The sequence below is a fragment of the Notolabrus celidotus genome, chromosome 5, assembly GCF_009762535.1.
Source record: "Notolabrus celidotus isolate fNotCel1 chromosome 5, fNotCel1.pri, whole genome shotgun sequence".
Classification (NCBI taxonomy): Eukaryota; Metazoa; Chordata; class Actinopteri; order Labriformes; family Labridae; genus Notolabrus; species Notolabrus celidotus.
Genome location: NC_048276.1, coordinates 20,410,408 through 20,425,380, shown reverse-complemented (window position 1 = coordinate 20,425,380; position 14,973 = coordinate 20,410,408). Strand labels below are relative to the sequence as shown.

The 14,973-nt window shown below is 41.9% G+C and overlaps 1 protein-coding gene across 1 annotated transcript in view; it reads left to right on the top strand.

Moving 5' to 3' along the window:
• Positions 1-14,973, top strand: part of zzef1 (zinc finger, ZZ-type with EF hand domain 1) — a 41,558-nt gene that overhangs the window by 11,704 nt on the left and 14,881 nt on the right. The window contains exons 21-44 of the mRNA XM_034683292.1: positions 30-152; positions 2,176-2,345; positions 2,428-2,509; positions 2,606-2,807; positions 4,122-4,255; positions 4,366-4,606; positions 4,721-4,800; positions 4,885-4,975; positions 6,372-6,858; positions 6,943-7,107; positions 7,397-7,516; positions 7,643-7,804; positions 8,037-8,169; positions 8,787-8,925; positions 9,093-9,258; positions 9,362-9,624; positions 10,282-10,454; positions 10,687-10,882; positions 10,997-11,160; positions 11,587-11,867; positions 12,150-12,324; positions 12,419-12,551; positions 12,641-12,867; positions 14,645-14,953. Of these exons, the coding sequence (XP_034539183.1) occupies positions 30-152; positions 2,176-2,345; positions 2,428-2,509; positions 2,606-2,807; positions 4,122-4,255; positions 4,366-4,606; positions 4,721-4,800; positions 4,885-4,975; positions 6,372-6,858; positions 6,943-7,107; positions 7,397-7,516; positions 7,643-7,804; positions 8,037-8,169; positions 8,787-8,925; positions 9,093-9,258; positions 9,362-9,624; positions 10,282-10,454; positions 10,687-10,882; positions 10,997-11,160; positions 11,587-11,867; positions 12,150-12,324; positions 12,419-12,551; positions 12,641-12,867; positions 14,645-14,953 (4,416 nt within the window). The remainder of the gene's footprint in view (positions 1-29; positions 153-2,175; positions 2,346-2,427; positions 2,510-2,605; positions 2,808-4,121; positions 4,256-4,365; positions 4,607-4,720; positions 4,801-4,884; positions 4,976-6,371; positions 6,859-6,942; positions 7,108-7,396; positions 7,517-7,642; positions 7,805-8,036; positions 8,170-8,786; positions 8,926-9,092; positions 9,259-9,361; positions 9,625-10,281; positions 10,455-10,686; positions 10,883-10,996; positions 11,161-11,586; positions 11,868-12,149; positions 12,325-12,418; positions 12,552-12,640; positions 12,868-14,644; positions 14,954-14,973) is intronic.

Here is a 14,973-nt window from a genome sequence, read left to right as displayed (position 1 = left end):
CTAAATGATGTTTGTTGTTGTTACTGCAGATGATTTTACTCCTGGAGCTGTGCTCTTTGGACATCCCTCACAGCCTGCTGCTCAAGAGCTTCTCCTCTCTGGTCCAGCTGCTCAAAAGCCTGTCGAGTGATACGGGAGACATCTTCTCTAAGGTCAGCCCACACTCACTGCAAGTACACAACCTCTCATCTCACTGTTTGAGTGTGAACAAAGAGGTGATAATGCAAACAAGTTTTTTGGGGCACGGAGAGATGTGATTTACAGACGCAACAATAGCTGGCACACACTCTTGGGACACTGCTGTACTGTTCAAAGGGCCCATGCTATTTGTATTGATAGTTAGTCTAATGTTAAGCTCTGATTATAACTAGTTAAAGCTGAGGAGGTAGTGGAGAAATGCCCACAAGAAACAACTCAATTGTATTTGATTATTTCAATTGTAAGAAGTTAGGCTCATTAGTATCTTTTTAGAACACCTGTTGATTTGTAATTTATTCTTTATTCGGATCCCCATTAGCTCCCACAATGTGGTCGCTAGTCTTCCTGGGGTCCACACATAACAATGAAAAACAGTAATTTACTATCACAATTCAAAACATCTTAAAAGATATGATAAGTATTGCTGAACATGAAATAAGCCATAGCAACCCTGAGAATAAAATACTCTAAAAGAGAAATAGAAAATAACACAAAGAATACCGAAACAGTCAGAAGATCACAACAGATAATAATTGAATCTACCTCAAACTTAAAACAAATCTTTTGATGACTTTTTTAAAACAGATTTTGTCCTTGAGTTTTCTATTTGCGCTGGGAAGCGTATTCCAGGCATTAAAACCTCTGTAAAAACAGTTTGCATCAAGGAATTTGACCATGGGCTTGGTAAGGCCAGGAGCTCCGAACTCACTTGACGCGTAGTGTGCTTGTGGCGCGAACCTATGTGCACCAGCTTTTCTTGAAAGGAGATTGGGGTGTTTTTCCAGACTGTGTTGTGCATGAAGTTCAGGATATTTGTTTTTTCCTCCACAGTCAGCCAATGTAACTGATTGTGCATCTCACAGATGTTTTTTAAGGTGCTTCTTAGCAGCGCTAGTGCAGATAACCGGACAGTACTACAATTGTGACGGCACAAGGGACCGAACAACATCAATCATAAAAGACTGTGGAACATAAGCAGAACATTTCATGGCGACCGCAATGCTCTTTCCCATCTTGGATACAATATAATCAATGTGGTCTGACCAGGACAGAAGGTTGTCTAGGATGACTCCCAATAATCTGGTTTTAGTAACCTGCTGGACTGACATCCCATCTATAGATAAATTGAGTGCTGAAGCATTGGCAACAGTGGTTCTACTACCAAAAAACGATACATTTAGTTTTAGCAATATTTAGTACTAGTTTGTTCATTTTCACCCAGTTAGAGATATTTAAAAACTTTACATGAAGATTCTCTCTCAGCCTTTGTAGTGTTGGAGATGAGCAGAACAGAGTTGAGTCATCAGCATACATAACTACATTAGCATTTCTAACAGAGTAAGGTAAATCATTTAGAAATATATTGAAAATAGAAGTGGTCCTAAGCAACTCCCTTGAGGAAGACCACACCAATATTAAAGGTAGAGCATCATTCTCACTTTAAAGATTACAGAGATGATGTTTATAGTCAAAGTGTCTATAGATATCTTGATTATGCTATATTACATATATTAGTGAAACAAAGTTTACAGGTTACTTCTATAGTTTTCAGCTCTAGGCATAGATTGGTGGACCCCCATTAAGAAACTCTTACCTATGCTGCTCTGTTGTTTAGAACCATTACTGAATACTACTGTGGCACGTTTGTACAAGAGCTCAAGGGCTTTACCAAAGCGAAAGTACAAATACTAAAATACTCATTTAATCCCTAAAAAAGTTATAAACCTGATTTAAAGATGTAATCTAAGTGCCAGTAATCGTAACCACACTGTTTTTTTCTAAAGTAAAAGTAAAAGTATAATATGACGAGCATTCAGCCACCTCAAAGGCTCTCCCCCCTCACTTACCTGTAGTGTCATACTAAAAGTATAAAGACATACCCAAGTGTGTAGGTACCGTACTGTACAGGGTTGATATGTACGTACTTAGCAGTCCTGACTCTAACAAACACTCACTATTACTACGTCACTGGATCAGGTGGATCAGGAGAGCTGGCATCAACCTCAGCAGCCTGTGGTGCTGAGGACCTGGAACTTGGAGTCCCCTCATAACTACGAGAACAGCCGGCACGAGACCAGCATATTCGCCTGCCCCGGTGCCACATCATTTGAGGTGGAGTTTGACGAGCGCTGTGAGACAGAGAAGAGGTAAGCAAAGTGAAGAACTACATAATGAGATGTCCCAGTGAGGGTTTTTGTAACCTGTCCTTTACCCTCTTCATATTCACAGGTATGACTACCTGGAGTTTACGGATTCCAGAGGTGGAAAGGTCCGCTATGACATGAAGGTTGGAACTGAGAAATGGCCAAAGGTGAGAAATAGGAACTTATTCAGCTTATTTCATATGAAATCATGTTGCTGCGGAATTTTCACACATTTTGTCTGTTGTTTCCCTCTGCTCTCTCAGAAAGTGACATTTGACGCCGGCCCTCAGCTCCAGTTCCTCTTTCACTCTGACAGTAGTAATAACGAGTGGGGTTACAAGTTCACAGTGACCGCCCTGGGTCTCCCAGATATCACTATTTCTTGGATGTCGGACCTGCAGCTGCTGGTGGCTCGTCTGATGGGTAGACTCGCTTCCAGAACCCTCGCCCTGAAATCTCCTCACGGTGAGACTGATCTCTAAGCTTGATCCCATGAAAGTCTGTGAGCTAGAGTTTTGTGAGGGAATGGATTTTAGTTTTAGCATAAATGAGATGCAAACACATATGAACATATCTTGCCAGAAAGTCTCTTTTACTTGATTTCAATTCTAATCTCATCAACTCTTATTGTAAATTACAGTATGATAATTATTATTTAGTAGCTGTATTTTCCATCTAATGTAATAATAATAATAATAATTATAATACATTTTATTTATAAAGCGCTTTCCTAAAAACTCAAAGACGCTGCACAGAGGATAAAACATCATATAAAACAACAGAATAATAAAAACATGAATAAAATACATTTAAAAGCAATCATACATTATAAGCAATTCTAAACAGGTGGGTTTTGGTGAGTGATTTGAAGGTGGACAGGTTGGGGCAGGTTCTAATGTTTAGTGGTAAGAAGTTCCAGAGGGTGGGGGCGGCGACAGAGAAAGCTCTGTCCCCCCAGGTTTGGTGCTTGGTGTCAGGTGGTAGGGAGAGGAGGTGGGCGTTGGAGGATCGGAGGTTATGGGAGGGGGTGTGGAGCAGGTTGGTGAGGTAAGAGGGGGCCTGGTTATGGAGGGCTTTGTGGGTGAGGAGGAGGATTTTAAGATGTATGCGGTGTTTGATGGGGAGCCAGTGGAGGTTTTGGAGGACAGGGGTGATGTGGTCACGGGAGCGGGTGTGGGTGAGCAGGCGAGCGGCAGAGTTCTGGATATATTGTAGTTTGTTGAGTTGTTTTGAAGGAAGGCCATAGAAAATGCTATTACAGTAGTCGAGTCTGGAAGTGATAAAGGCGTGGATTAGGGTTTCAGTGGTGGAAAAAGAGAGAGATGGACGTAGACGGCGATATTTTTGAGGTTTGAGGCCGATGATTGTTGATTTTCACAGTTGAGTTGGAGGTCGTTTTTTTTGCATCCATGATTTAATGTAGTCGGTGTTATGGGTTCCAAACAAACAGCCATCCAGGCAGCATCTGATAATAACAATAATAATAATAATAATAATAATAATGAGAAGAAGAAGAAGAAGAAGAAGAAGAAGAAGAAGAAGAGAAGAAGAAGAAGAAGAAGAAGAAGAGAAGAAGAAGAAGAAGAAGAAGAAGAAGAAGAAGAAGAAGAAGAAGAAGAAGAAGAAGAAGAAGAAGAAGAAGAAGAAGAAGAAGGAAGAAGAAGAAGAAGAAGAAGAAGAAGAATGATTATAACAATAATAAAAACCTTCATGCTCTTTTTTTCCAGTCCTCTATGACAGCTTGAAGGTCTGAAATGTGTTTGTTTCTGTCTCTTCCAGAGATACGCTCTGTAAAGGAGTTTCCACCAGGAAAAATGTCTCATGTTCAGTCTTCTCCTCTATGGAAACCCATTCTGCGGCACGGGTTGTTTGAAACAAGAGAGAAGAATCAATCAAAGCCTCTCGCAGACCAGGTATGGGGAATTCTAACATGTCCAGCTCTTAAGAAGCTTCATGGTCCGTTTTTTTATTATTACACTGCTCATAACCTCAGTTACTAAAACGTGCTTCTAAACAATTATAGACAAATTCATGGACTCAGGATGAGTTAATGAGCTTCCTGGAGGACTTCGCCCGGTGGAACCCATCTCAGGAACCAACAGACAGCAAAACAGAGCTGATGAAGACCCTCATGCAGTCCTGCAGGAAACAGCCGATGAGGAATGAGATTGCTGCTGGGTCAAAGACGGACCAGGCTGTGAATGCTATTTGGGCTGCCATGGTTTATCACACACCAGCACTCAACCATGCTCTGAAGACCTACGGTAATGCTTGTCTGTGATTAGTGGGTACTGAGCAAAAGTGCCATGTCATGCTAAATCTTTACAGTTTGTTAAACTTGTTGATGTCTGACATTTGTTTTGCTCTTGTATGAGCAGTTAATCAGGACTGCAGGTCGTGTCTGAGTGAAGAGTTTGTGCAGGTGTATTCGCTGGCAGACAGCATCAGGACATGGATGGTGAGAGTTCAATCTTTTATAAATTATCTGCTGCTGAGTTGACATTTGATCACATTACTGACTCACTTTTATTTTTTCCATCAGTTGGAGATGAAGCAAAGATACCTCGTCGGTAAAATGAATGTTCCCGATGAGAAGGAAGGAGGCCAAGATGAAGTTACCATGGAGACACTAGGTGAGGACTTCAACTGTTGTAAAGCCAAATGTCAAATCATCTTTTGATCAATTCTTGTCAGGCATGGGGGGATGGGAGGATGTTTTCATGTTTCCATTGTTGTGAATACAATATAGGGGAGAACGGGGTTGGTTGTCAAACTTTTTACTGTTTTGATGATTGCTCATTATCAAAACATCTTTCAATAGTCATTCATACATTTAATTGAAGCTTAAGGTGTTGGCTTGAAATGTGTATCCCTCTCATTTTCCAACTCATTGTAACAAAGAGGCAATTAACTATCAAAGACACTCTGACACATTGTGACAACCAACCCCATCACAGGGATGGTTGTCACACACTATGGGGTTGGTTGTCACACACTATGGGGTTGGTTGTCACACACTATGGGGTTGGTTGTCACAATGGTATTTTAATGGGAAAAATCTTTTATAAAAGGCAAGAAGGCAGAACTAAATTTGAAAGTTTAATTGCACTGACAAGTGATAGGCCTACATAATTTAATGCATTTTAACATAAAATGAGCAAGGAACATGAACAGGAAACACATCTTTAGGCCAGCCTGTATAACAACATAAAGAACAAAACAAATAGGCCGATCAATAATGGCCTACTCAACTACATGCAGTCACTGTCTGAGTTACAGTGATGGAAATGTAGGGTCTGCACACTCCAACTCATTTCACCATGCATGATTTTGCCAACATAGGGGTTGGTTGTTACATGTGACAACCAACCCCAAAGAGAATGTGACGACCAACCCCAATTGGAATTTTTTGCTAGCATCAAGGCTAACAGCCATCTAACAACTATTTAGCTAGCTAATAAAAATCTAAACTAAAGCTTTCCCCTCACACTTTGTAAGGGTAACGCTTGTTTTGTTATAAACCCATCGTTTAAAAGCCTAGAAGAAAAATACTGAGGAGCTGAATATTTACAATTTGACATGAAAAACACAAAAAGTCATCTCGCCTCAAGTTCAGCTGTCTTACTGCAGAGAAGACTATGTAGGTGAGCTCTGATCCTAATTCTGGAAATGTCCATACCCCAATTTGAGAGACAGTGCCCTCTGGTGGCGAGAAATAACAAGTGTGCCAACCAACCCAGGTGCCAACCAACCCCGTTCTCCCTTACCCTTAACACATGAAGGGTATTTTTTCCAGATCGACACAAATGTCCAGTTGAATTCAAGGATGAAGTGTGGAGATGACAATCTCAAGAAATATTTGGGGTGGTTTTCTGGAGCTGTATGTTACCCATCATCAGCCTTTATTTTATTTAATGAGAATGATGCCATCCATGAGTGGATGTAAACTGAAACATAGCTGGTCAGCGAGGCATACAATCCTGCTGTATTTCTCAGATATTTCCCTGACTTCTGTTTCTTTCTCTCTAGCGGAGATGTGCATTGAGAAGAGCCTCTTGCTCTTCAGATTTACTCCGTGTGGAGTGCCATGTCAGGACAATGACTCATCCAAAGCCGCAGAGGGCAGCAACACTCCACTCCTCCGTTCAAGTTCGATCTCAGAAGGGGACTTTCAGCCCAGCTCCTCTCTGGGACCTCAGGCTGCAGGGGCAGAGGAGAGCAGTGATGCCAAATCAGGACATAGCCTGCCCCGTGGTGTCCAAGCCCAAAACTCATCTTCATGTGGGCACGACAGGCAGGGTCATCGAGGCTCCACAGAGAGCCTGTCCTCCCAGCCAGGTGAACCTGCTTCACCCTCCACCTTCCCTCGTAAAGCTCCATTCAGCCAAGCTCGCCTCCGCCTCCTATCCTGCAGATCTATAGAAGAGCCCCGTTTGACCCCCTCTGTGAAGGATCGCTACCCAATCCTTAAACACATCCTGAACTTTATAAGGGATCAGGCTCTCACTACAGCAAGGTAACCTACCTTCAGTCATCTGCTTTTGTACCAGAGTGTTGTTGTACCTTACAGAGTTAAGTAACCCAGTTCTTCCTCCTGTAGCATTCTTCAGACCCTTTCCCTAAGCAAAGCCCAGGCGCTGAGCGTGTGTAAGGTCCTGGAGATGGTTCAGCAGTGTTTACATTCCCTGGGAAAGCCACACCTCTTCCAAGCCCCCTGCATCCTGTTTCTGCAGGAGCTTCTGGCATGTCAGAAAGACTTCACCAGGTATGTGTGTACACAAGGTTTCGGTTGGAGGTGGAGTATAGTCATTTGTTATGTTTGGAAGTTGTTAGTCAGCAGCAACCTGAGGCGTCGAAAGATAAAGCCTGTGAAGAAGTGCAAAATACTGCAGTGTTTACAGGAGAATGCCTCAAAGGTCAAGGAAACCTCATTGGACTTCACATTAGATTTCTTACTGCATATGAGAAGGAAAAATAAATAGTGTAAAAACCTGTAAACATACACCTGTACTGTAGTGTCACACTGAAGTTTCTCTCGGCTTTGTCTCTTTCAGTTATTTCTCTCAGCTGTCAGATAGCGGGCAGAAGCTCGGAGAGGAGGTGAGGCGTTCTTACCATCAGTTGGTGCTCATGCTTGTGGAAGCAGCTCAAGGTTTCAGCAACCTTAATGAGAAGTAAGTCAATCCTCATAACACACTGTATCCAAGCATAACTATTTTTAAAAGCAGTGGTAAATTGTGAAACATGTGATTCCAAGTATTTGTCCTGTGGTTTAATCGACCCTCATCACTGCTCTGCAGAGCCCTGCTGCCGGCTCTCTCCTGTGTGCAGACCTGCTTGTTGCACCTTTTAGACATAAGCTGGGAGATCCATGACCTTCCTCTTTTCCTGGATATCAAGCTTCCTGAGCTTCTGCTCAGCATGTCCCAGGAGAACATCAGTGTCCATGACATTGCCATCAGGTAGTACAAAACACATCACAGAAAATTAGGCATTAACAGATGCTTTTATCTGTTAATAACAGTGACTGATGGTAGCTAGAGACACAGCTAGTATTTTAGAAAATGAACAGCCTAAACCGTTTTTTTTTGCTGCATGATGTAGTTTGACATTTCATACAACATTTTAAACAGTATCCCTACCTCTTAAACATGTATAGATGTTACATCTTTTCTGTTTTTGAAATTCACTCAGTCAATGGACAGAGGAAGATGAAATCTCAGACTACAAGAAGAACCAGGAGTGGATGGATGAGTGCATGGACGGGATGTTTGAGAAGTGGTACGACAAAATCGATGATGAGGACTCCATAGAGGACAGGAGAAAGGTACGTCATAGAGCATGAGAGACTAAAGTACAAATGTTTAGAGATCAAGAAAACTGTCCTGCATCTGGGAAAACAAATGGCACTCATTCTCTAACCCAGCTGCCAAAAATGCCTCTATTTGTTCATTTTTTTCTGGAAAAGAGCAGATAATACTTTCTGCAGAACATCTGTGAATATGTCAAATATCTCTTTTCAAAGTTACAACATGAGCACAGCCATGCAGTCTGCTCTGAGTCTATACACAGGCACAGCAGTGCTTTGAGCTACATTCTATTATTAGCATTTTAAGTACATCCCAATTTAAATGTTTATAATCTGATGTTTTCCAGACCACACATTAACCAGCTTCATCATGGTTAAATCGCAAAGTCTGTAATTTTCTTAAAAAGCCACATTTACAGACTTGAAGGTTTTGCGTTGAACACTGCACATTATGACTGAAGTCTGCAAGCCAGTCCACAAGTTCAAAGAGTAGACATTTGTATTCAGCCCATCTTTCTCTTTAGCATTGTGCTAAAACAAATGACTGAGGTTCTCTAAATTTTAAAGAATTTAAATATAAATAGGATGGTTATAATTCTGTATGCATTAAATAAATTATCTTGTCCTGCCCACAGATGCACATGTTCATTGCTCGCTACTGTGACCTGCTCAATGTCGTGATCTCCTGCGATGGCTGTGAGAGGATGGCGCCTTGGCACCGCTACCGGTGTCTGCAGTGTATGGACATGGACCTCTGCAAAACCTGCTTCCTTAGTAAGCTCAACTTTGTCCTTTACTTTGTATCATGTTTGTTTGTTTATTTGTTTATCCAATAAGCTGTTTCTTGTTTTGTGGTCGCTGTAAAGCACTACACTAGTGATTAATTGAATGATATACTCCACCTCTCCACTCACGCTGAATGTGTGTGTGCCGATAACCAGGTGGAGCCAAGCCTGAAGGCCATGAGGACGACCATGAGATGGTGAACATGGAGTATGCCTGTGACCATTGTCAGGGACTGATTGTTGGCAGCAGGATCAACTGCAACGTCTGTGAGGACTTCGACCTGTGCTTTGGCTGTTACCATGCAAAGAAATACCCTGACAGGTGACACATTTCAAGTTCAATCTGATCTTGTTAAAACATTTCAATTAAAATTGTTAACCTGTGGTTTTTTAAATAGACAATTGTTGGATTTTCTCATCTTTAGCCACCTGCCAACTCATCGGATCACAGTGTACCCCATGGTGACGATACGAATCAGTGACCGTCACCGCCTGATCCAGCCCTACATCCACAACTACTCCTGGCTCCTGTTTGCCGCTCTGGCGCTCTACACGTCTGAGCTGAGCAGTGAAAAGCAGTCAGAGGGAGAGTCTTTGGACAACAACACTTTGAGCCAAGCCTCAGATCTGCAGATGTGCTGCTCCCAGCTCATCACCAACTGCCTGCTAAAGGGGCAGACTGGCAAAGGTAAGGCAAACCCAGAGTTCAGATTTGAAATGATCAGTTTGACATTTTGGAAAATTTGCCAATTGCTTTTAGTTCTAAAACTGAGAAGTTAATATCATTCCTTTCTTTAAGTATGTGTGATAAATATGAAGCTAGAGTCTGCAGGGCAAGCTTTGCATAGTATAGAGGCTCATAACAAAGTGAACAGTTAGAGAGATATACTGGAGTGGCAAGACTGAGCTTGTCATTTTAGATAAAGAGTTGGGAGGTTGTTAAGAGTTGGACTAGTCTTTCCCTTTGTCTTCATTCTAAGGTAAGCAAAGGTAACCACAATGTAGCTCTAGCTTCATGTTTATTTAAAAGACACAACGGTGATGAAAGTATTTCATTAAACTCTGTGCAAGACAAAAAAAAAACATATTTTAAAAATGCAGATCTACACTGCAAAAAATCTGATTTGTAACAGTCAGAATATCTCAGTCATAAGTCACATTAATCTGAAAAGTCCAGGTATAAGATCTTATTTTAGGATTTTACAAGCAAAAATACCTTAACTGTTTGCAATGAGCTAAAGTAGCTGCAAGTTCAGCAAGTTAACTTTTAATTTTCAGCATCTTGTAAAAAGATATAACATCTGATCTGATTTTGACAAACTTTTCCATACCATCTTTCACGTAGGTCTGCGTTCTTCGGCCTTGCTCGCTCTGCTGTTGTCCAATGACTCGTCTTCTGACAGTGAGATGTGTCCAGTCTCTCCGGAGTCCTCTCAGGATCTCAGTACAGCCACTGACACCTCCTCTCTGCCTGGATCCACAGCGGCAATCTGCTCCCCAACCTCTCCAAAGGACAAGGTGAGGAACAGAAGTCCCAGTCTTGAGTGGGGCATTATGGTGGCAGAAACTAGATCACAAGTAGACAGGTTGCATTGTTTGGAAGAATACTTATAAAAAGAATGCGATATTCATACATGCACTTTTACATTTTATAATGAAGGTGATACATTATTGAGTATCCAAAAAGTTCAAGGGTGACTGTTGTTGGGCCATACACAACACTGAATTGTTGTTATCCTCTCACCTCCAGAGCAAACTGTCCAGTAAGGAGAAAAAGCCAAAAGAAGTGGGCTCTCCTCCTCCAGCTCCTCCTGAGGTATCGTCTCCTCCAGGCACCGGAGAAAGGGATAAAATGAAGCTTGTTGCCCAGGACACCCTGGACTCCCCCAGCCTCAGCCAGACACCCTCAGTGTCCAGTGAGGACCCCCTCTCTCCTGTGGTCAGAAGTAAGCAATCATATTACTTTCACTGGGTTCCAGCTTTGGATGTGTTGGGAGTACAGTGTCCCCAAGCTGTCTGCATCAGCCTTGTATGTTTATTGTTGTCTTTACTGTTCACAGCTTCAGAGTCTGGAGCAGGTACAGTCATCTCACCAACATCTGACATGGTCAAGGAGACCCGTGAGAGGCTGCCACAGATCCCCCTCCAGGAGCAGGTGTTTTCAGAGTGCTCCAGAGAGAGGATCCTGGGACTACTAGCAGCCATGCTGCCACCAGCCAAGCCAGTACGTCAATTCGAAGACCTTTCTTTCTTAACTTGATTAAGCTCAGACATTACAGTTTGTATGATTTTATGAAGAGCTGGAATGCTTCTTGATCAGGGGAAATGGCTCACAAGAGCCTTGTCTTCACCTGAAGGAGGAGATTTCAAGTCACTGCTGCCAGCCCAGAAAGAGTACCACACAAAACTCTTCATGAAACCCAAAAATAATAAGTTTTCAATTATTTAATTTCAAACAATATATTAAATGTTAATAAGTAAGGTTGGATAGAGCTTTTATTCTTAGCGTTCATGCTTAAGTCTTATATTCAAGGGAGCAGATACAAGAGGGGACCAAACTCTACTTTTCACTTTTCAAATTACTGCATCAGCATTGGCATTGTCTTCATTTGTCCTTACATGACATCGTCTTTTCTTTTGGTGACCTCAGGGCAACACTCTGTCTCTGCCCAGTCTGAAGTCCATCCTGCCCCAGCTTTTCAGAGCAGTCATCTCCAACGCTGGCTCTCTAAACGAGACCTTCCATCTCACGCTCGGACTGCTGGGTCAGCTGCTGCTCAGAATCTCTCCGACAGAGGCCGACACTGCCGTCACAGAGGCTCTGGCCGACAAATATGAGCTGTTCACACAGGTCGAGGCAGCCAGTTTAGAGACCCAGGGCTGGAAGACAACACAACTGCTTTTCAGCTTGGGGGCTGTCTGTCTAGACAGGTAAGTGAAGGACAACCTGATGAAACCAGGGATGTGTATCATTATAATTGTAACAGATACATATCCTTCGACATCAACTGATACTATTGTTATTGTTATTTCCCTTTTTAGTTTTAGTTTTTAAGCATCCACTATTAGATTTTTATCTCTTGACGAGAAAGCTATGTTTTTAGATTTTTGCAATCATTTATGCGTAACCGTTAAAAAACTGTTTGCAGCTGCTTCTTGATTTTATGTCTTGGAAGTGAATAGTCTGATCTCTTCATGTCTTGTGTTTTGCAGTCGCATTGGTCTGGATTGGGGGTGCACAGTGGCGGACGTCTTACACAGTCTGAATGTGTGTCCTGAGTGGTGCACAGTCATCGCTTCATTCACTGACCATTGTATTCAGCAGCTTCCACAAAATCTTAAACGCACAAACCTCTTCACCCTGTTGGTGCTGGTGGGCTTCCCTGAGGTAGGCAGTGAACGTGACACTGTTAAGTTTTGTACAGTGCTCCCTGGACTTTCTAAACATTGTTTTGACTCCTGTTTGTGTTTGTGTGTGTCAGGTACTGTGTGTGGGCACCCAGACAGTATTTATTGACAACGCCAATGAGCAGCACAACATGATCCTGCTGAAACACTTCACAGAGAAGAATCATGCTGCGGTGGTGGACGTCAAGACGCGCAAGAGGAAAACAGGTCAGTGAAGTTGCGGCACATGTAACTGCTCTGCCAGTGTCCATAAAATGAACCTGGGATTAACCTGCTGTTGTTTCCTCTGATTCTAGTGAAGGACTACCAACTCATCCAGTCCCAGGACTCCACTGCAGCCGGTCTACCAGGGCAGTCAGAGGGACAGGGCACCCCAAAGACACTACTGTGCCGCTACCTGAGCAACTTCACATCCATCATCAGCCACCTGCTGCAGATCAGCCAGGACAACGGCTCTCCTGATGCTGTGGAGGCATCCTGGGTTCTCTCCCTGGCTCTAAAAGGCCTCTACAATACTCTCAAGGTACCTCAAACCTGAGGAAACCATGTTAGAAGAAAACTTTTGTTGAACTATATGGTGATTAAACATTTTGGTGATTAAACATTTTGTGATATGCCGAGTATTGCAACAGCTCGGCAACTGTAGCACTCATGTCCCCTGACCAAAATTCTCTCAACATCTAATAAGATAGTCTGTTCATCTCACGTCAATCATTATTATTGCAATAAAATTACTCTGTCACGTAGATAAACAGTATTTTGAACATCACAGCTTGTAAGGCAAGGCAAGGCAAGTTTATTTATAAAGCACCAATCATACAAAGATCAATTCAAAGTGCTTTACAGAGTTAAAAACAAAAACCATAACAGTAACAATCAACAAAAACACACAGCAAACACTTCAAACATTTACATTTTATATGCGGCCAGTTATGTTTGATCTACCCTCTCTCTGTACTTATGTAACTATAAGTACCTAGTAAATAGTGTTGGGTCTTATTATTTATTTAAATTAGGAGGGATTATTATAAATAATCAGCCCCCTTCGCTGCTCTGAAGTCCGTAACTTGCAGAGTCTTACTGTCCCGCCGGATACAGAATCACAACTGATCTTGTCTTAACCAAAACAAACCTTTAATTATTCGATTCATCTCAAGAACTTCTTCCCCAAGACTAAGACTCACACATTGAATCTTTTCTGTGTTGAGTCGCAGCCCGAAGCTGGCTCAGACCTCTTGACACCCCCGCAGGGTGCCCGTATGTAACATTTAATTGTAGATCCAATATTAGGTTAATTTCATATCGCCATATCTTGTCAGAAAATATCCAATTTAAAATATGACATAATTGTACATACAACTTTTTCAGCCCCCTCAGCAAACCAACTTAAAGTCATATAAACATAAAATAATCTCAATTTGTAAGTCATGTCCTTCTAATCCCTGCGTACCTCATCAGAAAAACACTCAGCACCACCTAGTGGATGGAAAATAAATTACTGAATGATTTAGCATTTAAAGAGTGTAACTAATTTTTTGTACATAACTGAATAGCATTGAATTAACAAGATATCTCAGAGTTATGAGAAGTTTTATTTTAATCAAAAATTTAAATCTGCTCTGTTTTTTTTTAATTGAAGAGTAACAGTGCCTCAGTTGCACTCGATCGCAATTTACTATTTTCAGCAAATGTCACTTCAGAAACCACATGGTTCATCTCAGGTGCATCATCTTATATCCATAAAGCATGCCACATCCGATCAGCTGATCCTGGTGAAACACTGCAACGTCAAATGGAATTTATATTTCTTAAAGTCATGAGTATCCCCAATGTCTCAAACCCAGACCAAAGTAATACTTGATTAAACTTCACAGTGCAGCGTTTAAGGAGAGCTGTCTGTTTGGATTTTGAGAAAATAGTGTGTCATTAATTCAGAAAAAAGAACAGATTTTTATTTTTCATAACCAAACTTTTCTTCAAATTCTGTGATGATCTTTTTAATTCAGAAAAACTGATATTTTTCTCAAGTGAATGTATATGCCTTTGTACAGTTTTGAAATGATCCTGATAATATCTAAAACTAAGGATCGATACTTTGTATATCAATATATTGTTGCCACACAAAACATGCAACATATAACATAATCCTATCTCAGATTCTTACCACACACAGTACTTATACTGATATCGTTACCTGCAAAATTTGAGACATATTTAGTGATTTCAGAAACTAAACAAGAAACAACCTTAGCTAGCAAAAAACCCTCCAGAGACTCATTCTGTTGTGTCCTGCTGTGCAGAAACACGGAGTGGAGCAGGCTCAGGAGGACATACAGAAGTCAGGACTGACCCAGCTGCTGGTGAGGAAGTGCAGCAAAGGGACGGGTTTCAGCAAGCTGTGGCTGCTGCGAGATCTAGAAATCCTCTCCATCATGCTCTACTCCTCCAAGAGGGAAATCCACTCCATGGCCCAGGATCCTGAGAGAGACCAGAGAGAGCAGGACAAAGAGCACGACTCCGACCACTCCAGCTGCTGCGCTGATGAGACTGAAGTCAACAAGCCAGACCCCTTAGAAGGACTCGATGAGGAGACAAAGATTTGCTTCCAGGTGAGGAGATATACCAGTTA